Here is a 25,215-nt window from a genome sequence, read left to right on the forward strand (position 1 = left end):
CTGTCTATGAAGCCTCTAAACAACTGAGATGGATTTTGGGACAAATCCCACAACATCCTAGCGAACTAAACTAGAAAGCGAATAAAAGAGTCCTCCGGAATGCAATGAGGCTCACCACTGACTCTGAATGCTCAAGCCAGATCAACGAAGCGCTGGATGTTGATCCTGGTTACCTGTGTCTGCATCATAAGACGATGCAGGGCAACTGGCATCAGCACATTGAATGTACGAGTATGCGAGTTGGAATGCTAAACAACAGCTTAAGCTTGAAAGGGAATCTGAAAGAAACACTTACCTTGGCTCTTCTCAACTCATGAATACTTAACATAACTCTGTGTATATACAAGGTTACAACATAACTCTGAAATGTATGTAAAAATACAATAACTAATGTATATAAAAATACAATAACTTCTGTGGTAATTTCTCTAATCGACATCCATCACATAAGAGCTTTAGTGATGATACAACGATCTACCTCACGCTGCCAGCACATCCTATACCCGGCCAAAGGTATAGAACCTGAACTGCCTAATGGATCCACTAGTCTATTTCGAAAGGATTCATCTAAAAAGTATGACCCTTTTCTACCCATGGTGGCTACATGGTTCTATAGTGATGTGAGTTATCTAAACTCATGCTCGTCCCCAATTCGGTGCTCAATACTATTCCCAAAATATACTGGCTCTTATGTTTAAAACATACTTCTTCTGTGATTTGAGATTAGTGCTCAAAACCTAGCTCGAAGGCTATCTTGGAAATCTCAGTTTCCATGCTTGCTTCATTTAGAAAGTTGTTACTCTTTTATGAAAACTAGCTCGAAAGCTCTTTGAAAATCTCAGTTTCCTCTCTTCTTTAAAATGTGAAAACATTTTTAAATCTCTTTGGGAATACATAGTCCCCATATACTTCTTTGAAGAAAAGAACTTCAACTTTACATCCTTACTGAACTCGAAGCTTAAGTCTTAAAACAAAGTTAAAACATTTGAGAAAAACTTTTGAAAAACTTTAAGAACTCATCTTAACTTGACTTGAGGATTAAGATTTTTGACTGGAAAGATCTCATGATGTTTAGGAATGATTCTAGATAGTTAAATATGAGAAAAGACCAAAAATCAATATTTGAAGGTGGGTCCGCGACGCGGAGGCATAATCTAATTTTGGCTCAGAAAACGTCTTTTGAGGCAGAAAACCTTGTGTCAGCTCCGCGACGCGAAGCTGAAATTTCAATTCTGGGAATAGGTTGCGCGACGCGCTCCCATGTTCAGATTTCGCCCATCGAAATTTCTTCTTCGTTTTCTTCCCCAATCCACCCAAACTCGATTCTTTTTCTTAAATCACTTTTAGATACAGAGACCCAACAAATGTACCTAAGAACCTAACTCAAAACGACCCTGTAATGCGACGTAACGAACTCAGAAACTTCCCAACTCAGTCAAATTCAAGAACAATATATGAATTCAAGAATAGGTATCAAGATCATCAATATTCAAATATTTTTAGGATGAATCCAAACTGAAATAAATATGCTTGACACGTGGGAGAACGATCCCAACGTTGTGAGAGCCTCACATACCTTCTATAAGTAAATCCTTGGCGAAACACCAAGTTCCTTGATCAATCTTAATGAATTTACCCTTTTCTCCTTCTTCTTTTCTCTTCTCCTTTCTCCTTAGCCCTAATGTGAAATCCCAATTTCTAAAACTGACTAAGTCCTTAATTGACCCATATTAAACTCCAAAAAATTGGATTAAAATAATAGGGCAGTGAAAAGACTAAAACACCCCTTATATTTCTGGATTGGACATTTCCTTAATCCAACAACCCAACTTCCAAAAGGCATAACGTGCTCATACAAACTCAGAATAGTGCAAACTTAGCGGCGTTGGAAGGATCATTCCAAGAGCTTCCCAACCATATCTGGAACTACACCTAACTCATCCTGAGCTAGTAGTTATGGCCGTCTGAAGTTGACCAAAAACTCAACTTTAACTCACTTACAATTTTCCAAATTTCCTTATACTTTCCAAAAATAACTATTTCCAGATTTTTTTACTTCCTTCTAGTTCTTTCTAGTTGCGAGATGTTACATTAATACTCAAGAAATTTTAAATTCCTTGCAAAAATCTCACTCACAATGAAAACGGTTAGAGTCTTAGCTCAAAATTTTTTTGGGGTGTTACAAATTGCAAGTTCATCCTTCACCATCCTACTAAGTTTTGGAAATTGAGTTCCAAGAGCCCTCCACCAGTTCAAGAGTTGTGATATACCTTCCTCGTTTGTAATAATCAAGACCAAGTTTATGTTTCATTCTACCATGGACACCTACTTGCGGTATAGACATTTGAGGATTTTCAACATTGTCTAAGGAACAATATTTATCATACATTTCTTTACCAAGTAATTTTATACTATTTTGACATTACCAAATCAGGTTCTTCATCTAGTTGAATATCTAAATTTTTATAAATGCATTCAACTAAAGCTTTTGCACCATATTCTTTATATTCAGGGTTGAAAAGAATTGTAGTTAAATAAATTTGAGGGATATGGAAAAAATATTTCTTAAATTTTGAAATCATAGCTTCAATAGCATTTGCAAATAATTTATTTGTTTTATATTCTGCAAAGAGAGATGAAATCTCACTTACATGTATTAAAATTTCAGAAATAGTAGGATAATACATTCCAGAAATTTTTTTAGTAGCATCATAAAATGATTTCAAAAATATTCTAAGTTCATTTACTTCTTCCCAATCACTATCATTAAGTTTTGAATCAGAATAAGCATTATGAGAATTAAATTGCATAGTAATAGGTTCTCTATATGCATAAGCAACTTCAAGCATATCACAAAAGGAATTCCATCTAGTTTTTACATGCTTTGAAACTTTTCTTAAACAAGTTGACATGCATTACAAAGCTCTTTAAATCGATTAATTCTACTACTACTATGCATATTAAAAATAAACAAATAAGCATTATCAATTTTTTCACAACTATTTTCAAATAATTTCACACCATCACTAACAACCAAATTTAATATATGCGCAACATATCTAACATGAAAATCATATTTACTAATAGGACAAAGTCTACGTTCTAGCATATTAATAGCATTTAAATTAGCAGAAGCATTATCTAAAGTAATACTAATGACTTTATCACAAAGACCGAAAAAATCTAAAATATCCAACACAGTTGTAGCAATGTACATCCCAATTTTTTTTTCTGTTGACAAATTTTATAACCGATAATATTTTTTGTAAATATTGACAATGTTTTTCTTGGAATTCAAAAATATCTCTTTTTACCATGTATCTTGATAAACTAGTAAAACTAGGATTATATGTATCACGAATATATGTAATAAAACCCGGATGTTCTCCAAAACTAAAAGGTAAACCACAAACAACAATCATTTTAGCAAATTTTTCACGATCACGATCCTTATTATAGGTTCGATGTGTAAGAGGACCACTTGGGTTAGAAGTATTTAATTCACCTTGAACAATATTTGACCCTCTAACCGATGCTCCAACGCTAGAATCTTCATTAACACCAAGAGAAGATAAATATGCAAACCACTCTTTACTATGTTTTAGAATCAAATGTTTTTTTAATCCCCCCGTTGAACCTCCACTCCCACCAGATGTATATTTAATTGTATTTACAAATATTACATATTACTAAAAGTTTTTTCATCATTCAAATAACAAAATTTCTACACATGTGATTTTTTAGTACGTTCTACCTTGGTCTTACCCCTAGTTTGAATAATAGGAGGACGAATAGTTCCAACCGGAGGATTGTCCTCCTGAGGTGGAACTTCAGTACTATTGAGGTCGGGACTAATCGGTTTATCATTTAAATCTACTTCTTCATTTTCTTGATAATTACCATAATGTCTTTCATAAAGCTCATGGGGAATTATAGGAGTATCCGAATTAATTTCTATAGGATAGGGACGAGAAAAACTAGTTTCATTCACATGCATAAATTCATCCGTATTTATTCTAACAAGAGGAACTTTAGAGTTAGAAGAACTAGAACCTTTAATATTTTTTATAAAAATATTTTTTACTCTTTCTTCAACACCTATTTTACTTTTATCATTTTTTTAAAAAGACTCCATGATATAAAATTATAAAATATGAAATTAAACAAGAACAAATAAAATATAACAAGAACAACTTACAAATAATAAATACAAAACGAAGTTACCAAACATTTGTGTAAAGAACAAACGATTATAACCAAAAATTAAAAAATTGATGTCGAAACTTGAAGTTTGAAGAAGATTCCTCCTCCAAAATTCACCAAATGATTATTCAAATCTTCATAATTAGAGAAAAGGGTCAAATGCCCCCTCAAGCTTTAGCCATATTTCCAACTACACACTTAACCTTTGCGGGGGTCCTATTACCCCCATGAACCTTTTTATTTTTGTATTGTTTCACCCTCAGACGCTGATGTGTCCACATACGTGAACTCACCTTCGTGAGGCGCGTAACAACGTAATAAAATGTCCATGTGGAGTCCAAATAATCCTCCCAATGGTAACTTTACTCTTTATTTAACCATACATTTATTTTTTATTCTTTTCCCAATTCATTTATCTCCATCTCTTTTGTTCTTAAACAAAAGCTCTCTTCTTTGTTCTTCATCCACCATTTTCAAAGCTTGAATTTAGTTGTTGTATCTTCTCCAACTAAGATTGAATTTAGGGTTTGCAATTTTCTTGAATTTCATATTGAACAATTGAAATCTTCCCCAATTCGACAACTTGATTTTTTTTTCACTTTGTGCTATTAAGGTTAGTAATGTCAAACGCAAAATTGAATAAGCTATGCATGGAAGAATCAGACCCAATGCTCAAAACCATAGTACGATGCAAACATGGAAGTTTGTTGCATATGCAGACTTCTTGGTCGAAGTCGAATCCCGGAAGACGATTTTGGTCTTGCCCCTACTATGGTGTATGTTTCTTCAGTTGTTTGATTTTGTTGGGTTTAATTGATGTGAATGTTAATAACATTAATATATTTTTTTTATTTTTTCAGGAGAACAATTGTCATTTTTTCCGATGGAGAGACAGAGAAGAAATCGATCCAAGATCCCAATTTATCCTCCCAATATTGGTGAACAAAATCAAAGAGTTGGAAGATGAAGTTTGGAGGAGACAGATTCAAATCAATGAGCAACAAGTTCTGATTGATAATTTTACAGTAGAGAAGAGGTTCAAACGAAGAAAGTTGAAATGGTGTACGTTTGATTGGAAGGTCATTTTGTGTATTTTGATTTGTGTTGTTGCCTTGTTCATCAACAACCTATTTCAAAGTAGGGTTCATTCAAGTATTGAACTAATTGAATTGCCATAACATATGTGAGTAGTGAAAGGAGTTGAAACTCTCTTTTGGTTGTCATATGTAATATGAGAAATTTTGTATATCAATATCATGAATCTTTTCGGATAAAGTAGTTGATATAGTAGTGTCTATATTACAACAAATACGGGAGAAATTGAATAAACATAACACCATTTGTAAAATAGAAGGCCTTTAATTGACATAATCGATTGTAAAATAGGCCTAACATAAGGTCAAACTACAATCAAAAACCAAAAACCAAAAACAAAAGCATAATTTGATGTTCAATACTAATACATCATCATTCAAAATGGGAAATATTTTCATGCCTACTTAAAACAGTACTACAATATCATTACTTCCTAGATTGGATTGTTTGAACTTCTTCCTCTTGATTTTTTCTTTGTTCCTCTCTCATTTCTTGAAGTTTTCTTATTGAGATTGTTGCTTTTCCATTCCATTTCTACTTAGGTGCAGTACTTGGTTTGTAACCAATATCACCAGTAACATCAGCAGATTTTGTCACCTTTGTTGTACCAGTAGAGAATATCTTACAACTTGACATCCCAGGCTGTATTCAAATTATGAAATAATTAGTGAGTGAGTTGAGTTTAGTAGTTAAACATAAAAAAAAATAGAATAATTGAATCAATAGAAAACACTTACATTAAGAGCTTTGAATCTATTTTCATCTTGAAACACACCCATTCCAATGACTGCTTGCCTTTTGTATGAGGTTGTGCTTCCCCTACCCCTTCCTTTTCCTTTGTTACTATTAGTTAACTGGTAATCAGCAGGTGTAGAAGATCCAACATGGTAATTAGCAGGTGATGGACATGTAGGAGGTGCACTAGCTGCTGCAGGTGGTCTTCCTCTTGCACTCTTTGCAGGTGCTGCAGATGCATTAGGTGCTGCAGGTGCAATAGGTGGTCTTCCTCTTGCACCTTTTGTAGGTATTGCAGATGCACTAGGTGCTGCCAATGGTCTTTCTCTTGACCTCTTTGCAAGTCCTGGAGATACACTAGGTGCTGCAGGTGGTCTTCCTCTTGACCTCTTTGCATGTCATGGAGATGCACTAGGTGCTGCATCTTTGCAGGTCATGGAGATGCACTAGGTGCTGCAGGTGGGCTTCCTCTTGACCTCTTTGTAGAATGCTCACCTTCTGTTTGTGCTTTCTATAAATATAGTTAAAAATATTGTAGTTATTACATATGAGATCTCTATCACATACCAAATTAAAGTTAAAGATGTTACCTTGGTCTGCCTAACCTGAAGTTTGCCTATTCCTTGTCTGTATTTGATGGTTCTTCCCTTGTTGATGACTCACCCCTTTGTGGACATCCTCTCTTGTTGTGGCCTCTAACATTACAGTTACTACATGTCATGGCAAGTCCAGTTCTAGGCAGCTTTCCAGATTTTTTACTCTCACCAACTTCCTTCTTTCTAAGTTTACCTGGCCTGCCAGGCATGCTTTTTATTTCTGGTGGTGCAACTGTGGGGTTAGTAGATACAGGCCACATCTCCATGTTTGTGACAGGTTGAAGGACATTGGCATAAGTCCTCAAGTAAGTTGCCTTACTATAGCAGTTGTCAATGTAGTCAAGAGGTTCACATTTCTTAAAGTAAATGGCAGCCACAGCATGTGCACATGGTATGCCTTTTAACTGCCATACCCTACAACTACAAGTCCACCTACCAAGATCCACACTGTGTTGAAATGGTCCTTCTCTCACTTCAAATCCATCAACTCCATTAAATTCAATATTACAATTCATTGACCTATCAAAATTCTCATGTAGTACCTTCAAAGACATTGGAGAGAAATCACACATCCAAGTATTTGTGAACTCTCTTAACTTGGCTATTCTTGTCATCATCTTTACTCTTATCTCATCAAGCATAGTAATAATTGTCTTGTGCCTAGCTGCCAAGATCCATGAATTAAAGCACTCAGACATATTGTTGTCTACAGAATCACATTTTACTTGAGTATTAAAGTAAACCTTACACCAGTACTCTATGTTGTAGTACATAAGATCATCCATCATTTTTTCTGGACCAAGCAACTTCATCTTTGCAACATTTTTCCTCAATTGAGATTCAAAGGTACTCTTTGCAATAGACCAAAACTGTTGTCTTCTTTGGAGACCTCTCCAGTCCTTAGCCCAATTAGCTAAGATGTGTCTAGCACACATTCTATGTTCAGCAAGAGGTAAAATATTTAAAATTGCTCCTATTAATCCCTGTAATAGTTCTAGATATGTTATAATAACAAATATATGAAAATTGATAAAGATAAATACAAAATAAAATAGTACACATACCTTTTGCATATCTGTAATCAGGGTGAGATCTTCACCATCTCCTAGTCCTAGATCTTCCTTAGCTTTTAAATACAGGCCTACCAAGTGCATCAGGTTCATCCAATTTAACAACACAAGTGGTTCCTGGATTGGTCCTTAGTAGTTCATCCTTGTAGTCAAGAATTCTTCCAAATTCAACAATATGATCACCCATAATATCTTTCAACACCTTAGCTCTTGCTCTCCTAACAATAGTCTTGACAACATGAACTTTAAGCGTCTTTCTAATAATGGCTTGCAACTTCAAAACTCTTATACTTGGCTGCTCAAGGATTCTTTGTCTAAAGACTGCAGATATGTTATTTGCATTACACAAATAATTTCTGGTTGTTGAATTACAAGTATGCTTTGGATTGTATGTCTTAATCATGAAATCATTTGTTGTGTTGTCAGGACATGCATACAAAAACCAGGGAAGACCTTCCTTGCACCTACATCTAACTCTTTTTGGCTCATTCACACACTTCTCTATTTGAACTCTTTTCTGGACAACATATTTACTAACTGCTCTTCTAAATTCATTCACATCTGCAAAGACCATACCCAACTGCCATACAACTTTCTTGGCAGTAGGATCATGTATAATTTTCTAATTATTTGGCCTCCTCCTTCTTTTACTAGTTCTTGGTAAATTTACTCTTTCAGATTCAACACATTCATCACTAAATTCATCTTCATCTATTTCAAAACTTCCATCATCAGAATTTTCAAAATAAGGCTCATCACCTCCTAATCTTCCTTCAACACTTATTTTACCTGTTTGAGTTTCATCAAAACCTAAATCTACTCCAGCTTCACCTACTGGTACCTCTTCAGTATCAGCTAGTACTCTCTCTTTTCTTTTTCTTCTTTGAAAACATCTTTTTTCAACCCTCAACTCCCTAACCTCTTCATGTACATCACTACCATAGGCCTCATTATCATCTCCCACCAATCCACATTCAGACTCAACACTATCTTCAGTTGAGTAATCAAAACCTTCTTTTTCTAAGAAATCAGATTCAACAGGGCCTGAAACTAGATCATCAGCATCTTCAGTACTAGGATTTGCAGCAGTGACAGGATTTGTAGTGGAAGGATATCTAGGAGCAGCAGTTGTAGTGGGAAAAGTTGTAGTGGAATGAGTTGTGGTAGTGGAAGGAGATCTAGGAGCAGAAGTTGTGGTGGGAGGAGTTGGGGTAGAAGTAGATCTAGTATCAAAGGTAGTAAAAGGGTCTTCACCTACCCCACTTTGTTCATTTACTTTATTAAAAGTTCAACCAGATTCCTCCATATCCCCATGAGGAACATTTTCTAATAAAATAAGGGTGGGGTCCACAATTGCATCATCAATCAAGTGCTTTACATATACCTCCACAGTATCTCCATCTTCCAAAGAACAACTTAAGTCTAAAATATCCATATCATTATGAATATCTTCCAAAATACCACTGCTAGAAGGTTTAATACTAAATGTGCAAGTTGTTGTGTATCCTAATTCTTTAATGTAGCCTCTTAATTCAAAATAGGACGGTTTATCCACATCAACATCCAAAAACTTTGTAACTTGCCTACCACTGTAAACTAGTTGTCCACTACTCAAATCTAATACTCCACCATAATACCATCTTAAAGTAACCAAAGTAAATCCACTCATCTTCTACCTGAACAAAGGTAACACTAGTAAGGAATGAGAAACTCTATTTTTTGAGGTTGTACTTTACCAGTAAACTACAAGACTGTATAAATTCACGAAAACAAGTAAATAACTATTAAAATTCCTAATGAACTACATACTACGACACACATATCAAAATAGCATTTGAATGCCAAGTGCAACAAAACCTAATCAAACACTACCATCAAAACTAAAATCAAATATCAACATAACATTCAGTTGGTAAAGAATAACGTTCAATTAGAACTAACCCTAATAAACATTAAAAAGGCCCTAAAAACCTCCACACTACAACACACCAGTCAAAATAGCATTTGAATACGCAGTAAAATAAAACCCTAATCAAACACTAAATCAAAATAGTATTTAGCTAGTAAAGATCGAACCTTTTCGCAGAAGAAATAGTAAGTAAGCTTTCCGAGCAACGTCAATAATGGAAGATCGTAGAGAAAAGGAAGAAGAACTAGAGATTTAGGAAGAAGATCGTAGAATTAATCTAAGGAAGAAGAATTAGGGTCAATTTGGTTCAAAGGTAAAGGTAAAGTTTTATGACATGTGTCAATTTGTGAGTCGTGTAAAGTCATGGGGTCCACTAATATATACGTGGACAGCGCGTGTATACAAACATTTTTTATAAATCTGGTTTATGTGGACACATCAGCGTCTGAGAGTGAAATAATATAAAAATAAAAAGGTTCAGGGGGGTAATAGGACCCCCGAAAAGGTTAAGTGTGTAGTTGAAAATATGGCTAAAGCTTGAGGGGGCATTTGACCCTTTTCTCTCATAATTACAAAATAATATGATTGAAATTTGGAACTTGAAACTTGAAACTTTGAGAAAGATTGAGAATTGAGAGAAATTAATATTTTTTAATTGTTACTGTAAATTTGTAATTAAAAATATAAAGAGAGAGTGTATATATAGTTTTTAGAAATAAAGGGGGAATATGGGATTTAAGGAACATAATTTTCTTACCGTTGGATTGTTGGAAAATATTGTCGTTGGAGAATGGAGACATTGGAGTAATGGAATTTGAAGTCATTGGACTTGGAGACGTTGGAGACGGAATAATGGAGTCTTGAAAAATTGAAAGTGGTTGGACACTTGGACTTGGGGCAGTGGGGACTAGGGAAGGGGGCAGGCGCCGCACAGCTTTACAGAAAAGGTTGCCACCTAGGGCAGTGGGGCAGGTAAAGCTTTTCAGCCTATTCTTTTAAAAAAATATGTCTATCAGCTATATATAAATTATAAAATATAAATTAATTAATAAAAAATAATTAATCAAATTAACGGACCGAAATCGAAATATGCCGGAATCAATCGGATCGAAATTACCGAGATGAAATTGTGATTTCGTTCCGTCCCGAATTTCGGTTCATAGTGTCCCATTCGGTTCTATAGACTACCGGATCGGAATGGTACCGAACCGGTACCGGTACAACCCTGTCCGGTGCCCAGCCTTAGGTTCCAATTTCTTTTCATCCACCAGTACAGAAGTACGACATGATTCCCTAGTAGTTTCATCTCATAATTTCACTTTATCTATTCAGATATTTCAATTTTCTAATGTTTTCATAGCATCGTCATAATTCTTATATTTTTAGTACAAACTTCCGCTAACTCCAATGGTCAAATTTGCACATTCTTGCCAACTTGAATGTATACCTTGTTTTTTATTCTTAAAAATAACATAGACGTACTTGTCCATAAACTGAAAATTATGAACGAAAATAGGGGGAAGTTCAAAATGAAGAAGAATTAAGAAAGACCAAAAATTTGGAACAAATATAGTGCTCTCAATAGAGTATTGGAGTTGATATAATTTTTGGGCAGTGTGATTTGAAATAAAAAAAAAATTGACCAGTATACTTGGTTTATAAAGAGTAGAGGTTAAGGAATTTTCAAAGTGATTTCAATTTAAAAGAAAAACAATATCAGTAAAAGGGTAGTGGTTTAAGACTTTTCAAAATGATTTCACTTTAGATGGTACTTTGGGTAAAAGAAAGAAAAAATGAATTTACACTAACATCCTTTTCAGCTCCCTGTAACTACGACCTTACCCCCAAAAAGTAATGTCGTGTCATTCCTGCCAAAAATCAATAGTGCCAAATATATTTTTCATAAAATAAAATAGGAGTACACTTTATTTTAAAAAATAGTGGAACTATTTTATTTTTTCTTCTTAATACTTAGTAGAAAAGGACAAAACAAAAAAAAAACAAAAAAAGTTCGCACCTCTCTTGGGACAGAAAAGAGGACAAAAAAATAAATATAAAGTGTTCACGTTTCTACCCCTCTTTTCCTTTTTTTCTATTTTTTATTTATATTTATTTACTCTAAAAAAAAGTAGTGTTTTGACCATTTCAATTGCATAGTTTCTGTCCCCCTATAATTCTCTTCCTTTATTTCCTTTTTTATTTACTCGAAAATTAAAAATTAGCAGTACTTTGATGCTAATTTGAAAACAAATATTAGCAGAATTCAATCAATTGATCCATTAATTATACACGATTTTTCATATAAAGTAAAGTAAAGTTATCAACATGTGAGAACTGAATACATTTTGTAATTTACAGCCATCAATATCATGGGTTGATCAAACTTATTTAGCTTTTTTTCGATAGTTTCGAAAAATCAAGAAAATCAAACACTTTTTGAAAAAAATTGGAATAATTTACCAGGCTCGATACCATTGTAAAACTTTCATAACAGCAACGAGATTAGTGTACCACGTTATTGTAGACACACGATTTTTGATTGAATTTAAGATTTTACACAATTTTTTATACTTTAATATCATTATTTTGATAGGTTTATTTATTTATTTTATTTTATTTTTAAAAAAATAATCTGAAACATATGATCTCCATACGTTTAATTTTAAATAAAATTATATATTTAATGTATTTGCTAGTTGTATTTTTATCAATCCTTCAATTTTTACCTAGTTTAAAAATAATAGTATATATTATGAAAAGAAGAGAAAAAAGGTACTAAAAAATTCAAATTAGCTCACCCTTTATCCTAATTTCTCCCTAACTCTTATAACTCATTCCTCCTAAAATTTCTCTTCCCATTCATTTATTTTTGTGTTTGCACGTATTCCCACACGTTCTTTCCTTCTTCTTTTTTTTTTAATTCTTCTTTTCTTTTTTATTTTTCTGCTCCTAAAAACTCTCAACCAAACAGTCTTAAAATCTTCAACTAAATATTATTCATCACTCTCTCATGCTCCCTTTAATTAGCACCAGACTATCATGCCCCGAACCTACATCCCGGACGTGGCTGGCACTCAATAACCATTGTTGGCCCAAGCGAACCCTTGGCCTGCCTTACTTACTCAACGGAAGACTCTAAGCATTATTACAATGATTAAATGCACTTAGTCAATGGTTTAATAAAATAACTTAGAATGTTTAAAAGTCAACATTCAACTTGGCCAAAATGGCAACTCAAGTCTTAACATATAAAATGATAATGTAAAAACAACTAAACTACTAACTGTCTATGAAGCCTCTAAAATAAAGAGGGATGTCGGGACAAGACCCCCGATCATCCTAACAATGAAATACTGAAAGCAAATGATAAAAAGAGTCCTCGGAATGCAATGAGGTTCACCAACTGACTCTGAGTGCTCAACTGGATCAACGAGGCGTTGGATGCTGATCTTGGTTACCTGCGTTTGCATCATAATAAGATGCAGGCCAACTGGCATCAGTACATTGAATGTTCGAGTATCCGAGTTGGAATGCTAAACACAACATAGGCTTGAAAAGAATCTGAAAGGAACACTTACCTTGGCGTTACTCAACTCCTGAATAACTTAACTCAATATAAAGCAATAAATCATATGCAATATATAGAAACCTTGTAAAAATAGTGGAAAACAACTTAGTTAGTTAAATAAAAAGCAATAACAAAGTCAACTTTACTCATATAATAAAGTAATATAGTTTATGTGGGAGATTCTCTAACCGACAACCACCACAATAAGCCTAAGTGGTGATACAGCGTCTTGCCCACGCTGCAAGAACTGTCCTATATTTTGCCGTCATATAGAATGCCTTAACTAAGTGGATGCACTAGTCTATGCTAAAAGCATCTTAAGGAGTCATCTAAAAAGTATGATCATTTACTACCTATGATGGCTACATGGATTATGGAGACTTGAGTTAATATGAACTTAGATCAATACTACTCCCAAAATATACTTAGATCATATGATTTAAATCAAAACTTCTTTCTTTGTTTGAGATAATTACTCAAAACTTTAGCTTAAAAGCTCTTTTGGAAATCGGTGTTTCCCTTTCTTGTTCAAAAGTGAAAACATTTTAAACTCTTGGGAATACCTAGTTCCCTTATAGCCTTTGGAGAAATGAACTCAACTCTTTACTCTTTACTTAACTTGAAACTTAAGTCTTAAAACAAAGTTAAACGTTTGTGAAAGACTTTTGAAAACTTTATAAACTTCTCTTTGACTTGCTTCTTGACTTCTAGACTTGACTCTTAACTTTCCTTGAATTGAAGTATGGATTCAAGGTTCATGATATCATGTTTATGGATGATTTCATGATGTTTAGATGTACCTAAGAGTGTTGGAATCAACTAAGAAATATAGGTACATTGCTAAGGAACAAGTACAGAAAGATGAGGGACGAATGGGGAGAACTGGCGTCCCTAGCGCTCTGAGAGGCGCCAGCCCTCAAAGTTCAGAGACTGGTCTGGGGAGCGCTAGCTAGCGCGGTGCCCCAAGGATGAAAATTCAGAAATCCTTTTGGGGAGCGCTGGCTGGCGCGATGCCCCACCCTTTTCCCCCAGGTGTTTGATGACTTTTCTTGCTCGTTTTTCATCTCTAAACCCTCTAAACTTCAATGGTTCTTTCCCCAAACATTTAGAATCGACTAAATCATCCAAATACATCAGATTCTACTCGAAATCACAACTAATTACATGAATTAGGATCAAACAACTCCTCAATAATTTCAACGAATCAAGAATTCAAAGGAACTTCAACAAACCCATCAATAATTCAATTTCTAAACTTTCAAAGACTTAATTCGCTGAAATAAAACATGATTTGGTGCGTGGGTGAACTAACCCAATGCTATGTGATCTCACATACCTCGTAGGGATCACCCCTTTACGAAATCCACAAGCTAAACTCGAACGATCTTGACGATTCTTGATTTCTCTTCTCCTTTCTCATCTTTCTCTTTTCTCCAAGCCATAGCGTGAACTCCAACTTTTCTAAACTGACTAAAATCTGAATTTTACTCAACTTATTCTAGCTTAACAAAATTTCCAGATTTTCATTCTTTCCAAAAACAACTATTTCCTATTATTAACTCCTTCCTAGTTATTTTAATTTGCGAGATGTTACAATATCTCCCCCTTGGAAACATTCATTCTCGAATGAGATTACTCTTACTAGGCTAAAGGTGTTACATCAATCATTCAGTTCAATCTCCCAATAAGCAAATGCAACACAACATGCCAACTTATAAAAAAATACCAAGAAAGGATTAGTACCTTAATTTGGAATTTCTCCGAATTCGAAGAGATGTGGATATCTCTTTTTCATATCCTCCTCAGCTTCTCAAGTAGCTTTCTCAACAAATTGGTTCCTCCAAAGGACTTTGACTGATGCTACTTCTTTTTTTCTCAACTTGCGAACTTGGCGATCTAAAATCTGAACATGAATTTCCTCATAAGACAAGATATCCTTGATCCCAATATCTTCGGTTGGTATGATCAATGAAGGATCGCCCATGCATTTCTTCAACATGGAGATGTGAAAGACCAGATGAACCGTTGCTAACTCTTGGGGTAGCTCCAACTGATAAGCTACATTGCCAATCCTCTTGGCTATTCAATAAGGTCCAATATATCGGGGGCTAAGTTTCCCCTTCTTACCAGATCTTCTTTGCGGATTACCCCGTATATTCTCTACTCCCTTGCATCGAACCCAGTCATGACCTTCTTTTCACAACAAGTTTCACGATACTCAAGCATTTACAACTTGCATAAGTTTAATCAACTAGGTCAACGCATTGCACATATCAAAGTTCAGACACACATACTGCACACTATCACATCATCACATTCAAGCAATTACAACTTTCATGTTCACAGTTAATACATATAACGAGAAGCACACATTCACAATTTCTAAGATACAATCCACAGACCATTCCAATTTATTAGTTAGTTCGCTACATGGATGACCATTTCTGGTCATCCATGCAATTACGCAACCCTTAGGGCCATATACCAATTGGAACCTTCTCAGTTCCAATTTACCTTGCTTGGTCACGACGTCCGATTCACTTTGTTGAGATATCAATTAGAATCAGGACATACCAATTGGACTCAACCCACACCAAAAGCGACACTCGTACGAAAGGAGAGAAAAAGGGAAACAACTTCCTAGAATGCTTCATAGCTTCCGGAGGAGTAGATATAGACGTCAACACACCCATCCACAGGAGTCTACTCCACATTTGCTCTTGTACAGGGAGACCAGTAACCTATGCTCTGATACCAATTTGTCATGACCCAACCCATCGGGCCGTGCGGATACCCACTCTAACACCTAAGTAGGAGAACCCTCATATCTCAATAGTTAAAACATGCAGAAAATTAACGACAAACGGAGATAAACAAAAACATATCATTTTTATAAATGAAAACTTTCTTAATAAATTCGGGTTGAGACTTGTAAACTAATTAACACCCCCGAGGATCTAGTCTAAACAGGTACAAGAGCTACTAAGAATACAAACTGGACATAATAATAAATGACACAGCTCCCAACATACGGAAAGAAAAATAGAAGTTGCTGGAGATTTCTTCGTCTTCACCTAATGCAACATCACTGACCCTGCATCCACACTATTCCATAAAAGGCGTAGCAAGAGTAGTATCAGTACAACCACACGTACTGGTAGGCATCATCGGCCAACCCGACGCCCACCACATAATAAAAGAATTCAACTAGCAAGATCATGCAATAAAACCACTCGTTCCTCCACCTTGACCCTCTCTCAAATACCTCAGACTTACACTAGCAACCTTACTACTACCTCGATTCAGTCAACCCACCTTACTAAGTTCTTAGTCAAAGCCTAACCATTCCAACTCATAGAAGAGTCCACAATTACCACTACCAACTGTCCCCTGAACGAACAATCACACACGACCTACCCTTGCCTCATGACACATCTTACCAAGGCTTCCCCACTACCAACCACGAATTCCTTCCTTTCACGGTGAAATCTAAGTAAGTATGTTCATCAGGTACACTACCCCCATTTCTCACCCCTTGCCACACACAGAGACAACTTTTTCTTTCTCACATTAGCAACTCTTGAACCCTTGACCCTTCTCGGCTCGTTTAACAACAAGATACATAACAAGTTAAACCAACATAATAGAACAAACAAAATATGGGTCATCACCTTCTTTTAATCATACTGAGGAAACCGATATCAAATATCACTTACGAGCAACGTACAACTTCACAATCTCAAATACACAATTGTAACAAGTCATTGGTCATCTCATGGAACCCAAATCCAAACTGTTAGCATACCGGAACGTGGTACCCGATCCAAGGTTTATGCCGGAACGTGGCAACCGATCTCATATTTATGCCGGAACGTGGCAATCAATCCAAGTTAGTGTATCGGAACGCAACACCCAATCCATTCAACAAGCCACAATCACAATCATAAGTATATTCTCATAAGCATACAATCAAGTCATGATTCATAGCATACCTCATTCAATTATTCTCATATATGCTCAGTGTGATCCGTAATGCAACATTCGCATACGTACACGAATTATAAGAAAGCAATAACAACCATATATATCATACAATCATGAAATCACAACCATCACAATGAAGTGTTCATCGACTTATATCTCTTAAACAATAACTCGACCATACTTAGCCCAAGTTCATCATCTAAGGCTTCTTCCTATGATTCAATCATCTTACGTTCGGTACATGAAGGCCTACACATAAATCCTACCATTGATTATCATTATACTATGCAATGGGCACAGATTTATAGCTACTCCATTAATAAAACCTAGCCTACCTGGGCGCCAAGCAGCTGCCCAGAGTTTTTGGCTTCGATTCCTGTTTTCGGACTTCGTGACGATGATCTTGATCGGAAATCCGCCATCCACTACGCTCCTTACACTAGAATTCTCCTTCTCCTTCCTTCCCAAGCTTGGAGCAACTTTTTGAGGGTTTCTGGGGAGGTTTACGTCTAAATTAGGTATTTTAGAAAGAAGGAGAAAATAAGATTTTGTGTTATTTACATTTTGTCTCGCCCATCCCGCTCTGGCAACTACTTATCCCGTTGTGGCGCTGCCGCCCTAGCGGCATCTGGCCTGCCCTGGCGGGACAGTGGCTTAGAAATTTCCCGGTTTTTTTTGCTTTTCCTAATTAACGACGTTTCGGGTCGTTACAAAAATTTCTCTTTCCATTCATTTATTTTTGTGTTTGCACATATTCCCATCTGTTTTTTCCTTTTTTTTAATTTTTTTCTTTTCTATTCTACTTTTCTGCTCCTTAAAACTCTCAACCAAATAGTCTTAAAATCTTCAACAAAACTTTATTCCTCACTCCCTCGCACTCCCTTAAATTAGCACCAGACTAACACCCGAAAAGATTATAAAAACACAGGTATAGTATAGGAAAAGGTAGAGAAGAAACAAAGAGAAAGAAAAAAACAAAGGCAGAAAAAAAAAAAGATCAATGCAAGGGTAGAAAATAATCAATTGAGCAGGAAGTTGGAATTGAGATCTTATTTACGACTGGTAGTTTGAATATTAGCTTTGAAGGTTCGTTTCTCTTGTTATTATTTTTATTCTTATGTTTTGTATAAGTGTTATACCCCATTTTAACCTGGTCAAAATAGTGTACAACATTTTAGTGATTTCCAAATTAATAACTATCTTAAGAAGTCGCCACCTAATTATTACGGTGAATTAGGGCACCTAAAATTATTAAAGTCATTATCTAAAGTTGACTTCATTTTAAGGTCTACTAAACATGAGATTCTAGGTAAGGGTTTAACTTATCTAAAGGAAAGGGGTTAGGCATCCTTTAAGATTCATTAAAAATGGTTAACCGACAGAACTTAATTAATTAATTAGGCTAAGTATAAGAAAGTAAAAATTACAACATAAATGTTAAATGTCAAACAACTTTAATAATGGTACTTTGAAAAAAATATTTTATAAAAATTCCTTCTTGTTAAAAACAAATTGCAATTAAAATAGTTTTTGAAAACATTTGTTTTATTCTTGGTTGAAAAGAGCTGACGTGCAAATCCATTTGTACCCAAAGAAAGATTACATTTTGTTTTAAAGGGAATGCTACTTTAAAAACAAGTTCATTTTTTATGAAAAAGAATAAATGTTATTTTTCAAACAAATTCATTTTTATGAAGGCGCTATTAACCAAATTTCAAAATTTATACCCATGTGAAAAAGTAACAAACTATTATTAACCGAAAACAAACATATAGAGCTTAGCTATAGTAACATGTTTCTTAAGAGTCAATCACACACAATAAATAGAAATAAACAATTAATCACATAAGAGATCTTAATCACACTAAAGAGTAAACAGAATCAATAAAAAAGAAATAAAAGTCTTTTTTGGCTTCCACAAAAGATAGTGATATTCGGCAATTCACGCTTAGGCAATGAAAGTCGAGACGAGTAGATGACATGCGAATTATGAACATATAAGTGGGTAAATGATATGTAGATTTCGCAAGCAAAGTGTTGAGTCTCAAAGTGAAACAAACAGGATATTGAATATTTAATTATTTAATAGTGTTAGAATCAAACTATTCGTATAATTCAATAGGTGATTTTCTTTACATTTGAGAGAATATGTAATATTTTGTCTTACTTTATAGATTGGTATGTCAATAAAATGTTAAAATAAGCCTTAAATTATTGATTAAAATGTTACTTAGAAATTAATGCAGTTCTGTTTTGAAAGTCATAGGATTATCTCTGGCCTACATAAAAAAAATTGTCACGATCCAAAAATGGACGTGATGGCACTCGTCTTATCCCACCAAGACAAGTCAGCCTAAAACTCAACCATTACAATAAAATGCAGAAATTTCATAATCAACTCAAAAATAGCCCCAAAATTCGGTTATCACGGTACAAGCCTCTAAAGTATTACAATTGATTCAAAAGAAAACACAAGTCTCAAATGACATTGTTTCTAGAATAGAACAAGATCATAAATAGGAGTAAGAAGGTATGCTGAGATGACAAACAGCTACCTCACAAATCTCCAAGAAGCCTCGGAATAGAAGAGAATATATCACAAAGGTCCAGGCTAGTAACCTACAAAAACAAATGTAGTAGCAAGGGGTGAGTACCAAACCACACAGTACTCAGCAAGTAAACCTCTAAACATAAGCTAAGGGGATAGAATACGTGTACTCCTTACACCCCAACCGAACCTCCACAACTACAAACTGCATAAAATCAGCCCAACCTAACAGTTCACAATTCACAAGCACAATTCTCAACAACAACATTCTAACAATCACATATTCTCAACAACAAGCTCAATATTCATCAATTACAACCTCTACAACTACAACCTGTATAAAACCAGCCAACCTAATAGTTCATAACTCACATAGCACACAGCTCAACAACACTCTAACAATTACATATCCTCAACAACAAGCTCAATGTTCATCAATCAAAGTTCCACAGAAAGGCACTCACAAGATCAGCAAAACACAATATCAAATTTACTAATGATAAATATGTGCAATGCAATGGAATGCAATGTCAAGTATAGTGATGCATGTCTGACCTAGTTAGGAGTGTTCATGGTTTGGATAAAAACCGATCCAAACCGAAAACTAAACCAAACCGATTAAATGAACCGATTTAATTTGGGTTTTGGTTTGGTCTGGTTTTAGATTGTTAAGAACCGATAGTATTTGGTTTGGTTATGGTTTTGTTCGAAAAAAATCGAAGAAATAACCGAACCGAACCAACAAGTTATATACATAAATTTTATTATTATACATACATAATATATTATAGTCATAAACAATTTTAAAGATTTTATATATGTTTCATCAAAATTTATTTTTATAATTTACTTAAAGAAAAAATGTCCAAGGTGAGAACATTTCTTATTGGTTTCATGTATATGAGTGTCTATGAAAATTCTTTGTGGGACTAAAAATGTCATTGTCTCTTCCTTCTATGCCAAAATAGTGAATTTTGAAGTTTTATTCAATAAATTCTATGATCGAAAGTTCTGTAATGCCAGTCATTCTAACTATTTTTTTGTTTGAATGGATTGTTGCACTTTTTTCACGTTTTGAATGAATTGTTTATTTTAATTTTTATGTATGGTTAATAACTGAATAACCGAACCAAACCAAACCAAAACAAAAAACAACCAAACCGATAAATGTATACTATATTTGGTTTGGTTTGGTTTTGATAATTTTAAAACCGATTAAGATGGTTTGGTTTTGGTTTTGACCAATAACCGACCCAAACCAAACCGTGAACACCCCTACTGATGTGATTGAAAATGTACTTGACAAGTTCAAGCATTTGGATTTCAATATTGTCAAGACTCCAATAAATGTGAGATTTGTACTTCAAAAGAATGAAGGCAAACCAAGTCTCATCACCCCCAAACACATATTACAAGGAAATACACGAATTCCATACACTTAACAAAAGTTTAGAAATCCACTTGCCTCAAATAGTCGAACAATCACTCCGAGACTTGAGTCTTCCCTTTCGTTGAACTTCCAACTCAAAGCAATCTATTCACATTAATAATTACAATAAGATTTCGAAACTAACCACACTCAGATTACTATAGGTCTAGCCTAGACCCAAAAACTCACTCAATTTATAATCAAGTTCTTAATCTTGGTGCCAATTAACATGTCAACTCTCATGTTTTTCGAATTTCAAGCCTAGGGTTAAGTTACAATTTTTCCAAATATCATAAATATAATGGTATTCATATGATATCATGCACCTAATATTTAATTACATGTCTCAATATCTCAAAGCTTGAATCATATGTGATAATTATAAGAAGGAATTGGAGAAACGCTAGAAATCCAAATTTATGAACATCGCGATTTTGTTCACGGAAAAACCAATCCAGAACGGTACATATTGATACAAGTTATATTCCTATAATTTATTCCCCAACAATTAAATATTCAATTATTGGCCTATAACTACCCTAAAATCAGTAGGTCATTATTAACCATTGGGTCCGCTAGTTCACGCAAATCCGAAGAAGTTATCACGGACGAGCCACATGCAGGGAAACTTGCACGTGTGGTTCTGGCCGGGCTTTCCTGAGGTATAATTCAGTTTTACACATGGACTTGGCCCATTAACCACCAATTAAAATTAATTATTTAAAAATCACTCATCCACTAAATAATCGTAATTAACAAATAGCTCAAAAAATTCCAAACCAACTCCACCGATTTATCAAAATAATTGACTCATGCAATTATCAAAAAGGATAAAAATGATAATTTATATGATAATTTCCAAAAACGACTTTACGGGTCATTACAAATTTATAACTTTTAAATTGATTATCTTTGACCAATAATAAGGGATAAGAAGGAGATGCGAATTAGCCCAAAAAGTAACAAATAAAAATATCTCTAACATTAGACAAATATAAATTTTTTTCTTTACAAAAGAGTAATCAATAACCATAAGATTTCAATAAACAGTATGATTTTACATCTTTTTGAGACACTTGAAAAAGATTCAAGGATACGGTGATGCACCTTGGTCAAATGATCATATTATTTTTAGTTAATGTAAACTAAAATTTGTAGACTAAAAATATTAAGGTGATACAATTGAGAGAAGAGAACAATTATGCTTCTAAGTTATTAAACCTTAAAAATTGAGAATGCAGTTATGCATCCGATTTGAGAATAATAAATTTTAATAATAAAATATGTGGGCAAACTATAGCATATAACCGTATATCCAAAATTATTTTAAAGTAATTATGAGTTAATAAAAGCGACCGTGCTAGAACCACGGGACTCGAGGGATGCCTAATACCTTCCCCTCGATTAACATAATTTCTTACCCGGTCTTTTGTTTTCGCAGGCCAAATAAATAGTCATTTCCTTTTGATTAGGGATTCAAAAAAGTGACTTGGAACACTATAACTCAATTTCAAGTGGTGACTCTGAAACAAAAATAAACTAATCCCTTAATCAATATTGTCACTTAAATTGGAAAAATCATTTCCGCTGTCAAGAAAAGGGTGTGCAACTATCAACAACGGAAGATCAATAAAATTCTTTTTTTTTTTTGAAGAATTGCTCCAAACCAAACTTGAATTTCAAGAAAAAAACAAGGTAAGTGATTCACAAACTAAGTGTCAACTTGTAGTAGATGTTTATTTGAAGATAGAAATTTGATTTCCTCTTTCAACCCTTTTTTTGTTATTGCGTTCTTTCTCTTCTATTTCTTACTACCGATCAAAGTGAAACACCACTTTAAAATAGGGAGTAAAAGTGGTTCACCAGTTACCCCGTAACCATTGTCATTTCTTTTTTTTAAATTGTGTTTATCTTTATTTCAAAAAATTATCGAGTTTGGTTGGATAGGACCAGATTGGATCCATATGGGCGATCCATGACCCAAAACTTACATGTAGTACCATATAATTCTTTGTTATTTTTCATGCTTTTAAGTCGATTGGATATCATGAAAAAAGTTGTTTTGATATTTTGATTTGAAAAGTTACGATAGAGTATGTTTTAATAATTGCGTGTAGGCAAGAATGTTTGTATTACTAAGTAGTTTTAGCAAAGGAAAGCAAATCCTTTTTTTTTAGATAAACAGACGTATAGATAGTGGTCGGAAACGATATTTGACATGATTACCAAAAATTTCTTTGTTAAGTAGTATCATAAAACTCTTATGGGTCGTTTGGTTACTATATAAGAGACATCTTATTCATGTATAAAAAGTTGCATTAACTTTACTATGTTTGGTAGAAGTTTTGTATTAGGTATAGAAGTCAATATAACTTATACAATGTTTGGTTGGTAAGAATTTAAATGTTGTATAAAAGTTATTCATGTATTAATTTATACGGTGTTTGATTGCATTTTTTTGTAGTCCTACATAATTAATATCAACATAACTTATGAGGGAATCTATGTATAAAGTTATGCAGGGTAAAATGTGGATAAGTTATGTGGGTATTAGTTATACATGTATTAAAATGATAGATAACATATTTACCCTATTAATTTATTTTATTTTTTTAATTAGAAACTTTACTGTTTTCTATATACGTTTGTTGTTTTTATTTCTTTTTATATATAGACCATTTTCATTTCTTTTAATTTATTTTATTTTTTTTAATTGGAAACTTTATTATTTTCCTATCTACGTTTGTTGTTTTCATTTCTTTTTATATATAGACCATTTTCATTTCTTTTTATATACTTACAACTTTTATTTATTTATGCAAATATAAATATTTTTTTAATATTAGAAATTTGATTGTATATTTTTTTACAGTACATATGCTAATCAAATATTAACATTATATATTATTCAATATATTGCACATTTTATTAGCATGTATTATTATTTTGTAAATAATATATATTAATAATTTACAACAAGTTTAATATTCAATAGTTAATAATTCATGTATTGTAATATCTACATAACTAAATAATACCTACATAACTAATATTCGTATAGCTAATGTCACACCCCGAGCCTACACCCTGGGCGGGACCGGCACTCGGAGACCATTGTTGGCCCCAAGCAAACCCTTGGCCTGGCTTTCTTAACTCAGCAGAAACTTAACTCAACAGCACAACTCAATGAAATGAAAGATTATAAAACAACCAACTGATGCATAACATGCCAAAAGGCAACTCGAGTCTCAAAATAGAATATTTACATATATACATAGATGAGAGACTCAATACTAACTAACTGACTGTCTATTCCGGAAAGCAAGGAAGCTCACCACTGACTCTAGAGTGCTCAACTGGATCAACGGCGTGCAGGATGCTGATCCGGGGTACATGTGTCTGCATCGTCATAAGATGCAGGCCAACTGGCATCAGTACATGGAATGTACGAGTATGCGAGCTGGAAAGCTAAGCAACAAAGGCTAGAAGGAAAACTCTGGAAGAACCTGAAAAGCTTACCTGGCTCAACTCAACTCAACCTGACTGACTCATTTTAATATAATGCAATTTAAAACAAGTGCAATATAAAGAAAAGTTGTTCAAAACCTGCTATAAACTCTGTGTGTATACAAATATACAATAAGCCTGAGTGTTTAAAACATGTTATAAACTCTGTGTGTATGCAAAGATACAATAAGCCTGAGATGTATATAGAAATACAAATGAACTGATGTATAAATACAATACTTTCTGTGTATGAAAATACAATAACTGCTGTGGGAGTTTTTCTAACCGACAACCATCACATGGAGCTATAGTGATGATACAGCGATCGACCTCACGCTGCCAGAGCATCCTATACACGGTCAAAGGTATAGGACCTGAACTGCCTAATGGATCCACTAGTCTAATCTGAAAAGGATTCATCTAAAAAGTATGATCCTTTTCTACCCATGGTGGCTAACATGGTTCTATGGGGGCTGTGGGTTCTTTGAACGCTCCCCCAATTCGGTGCTCGATACTACTCCCAAAAATGTATTGGCTCTTATATTTTTAAAACATATACTTCATGCTAAAT

The 25,215-nt window shown here is 34.1% G+C and overlaps 1 protein-coding gene across 1 annotated transcript; it reads left to right on the plus strand.

Moving 5' to 3' along the window:
• The first annotated feature begins 4,815 nt into the window (after positions 1-4,815).
• Positions 4,816-5,391, plus strand: LOC107059023 (uncharacterized). Its single transcript, XM_015305390.1, has 2 exons — positions 4,816-4,979; positions 5,064-5,391. The coding sequence occupies exons 1-2, from the start codon at positions 4,824-4,826 to the stop codon at positions 5,379-5,381; spliced, it is 474 nt and encodes a 157-aa protein (XP_015160876.1). The 5' UTR covers positions 4,816-4,823; the 3' UTR covers positions 5,382-5,391.
• The last annotated feature ends 19,824 nt before the right edge of the window (positions 5,392-25,215 follow it).

This window comes from Solanum tuberosum, unplaced genomic scaffold (assembly GCF_000226075.1).
Source record: "Solanum tuberosum cultivar DM 1-3 516 R44 unplaced genomic scaffold, SolTub_3.0 scf00756, whole genome shotgun sequence".
Classification (NCBI taxonomy): Eukaryota; Viridiplantae; Streptophyta; class Magnoliopsida; order Solanales; family Solanaceae; genus Solanum; species Solanum tuberosum.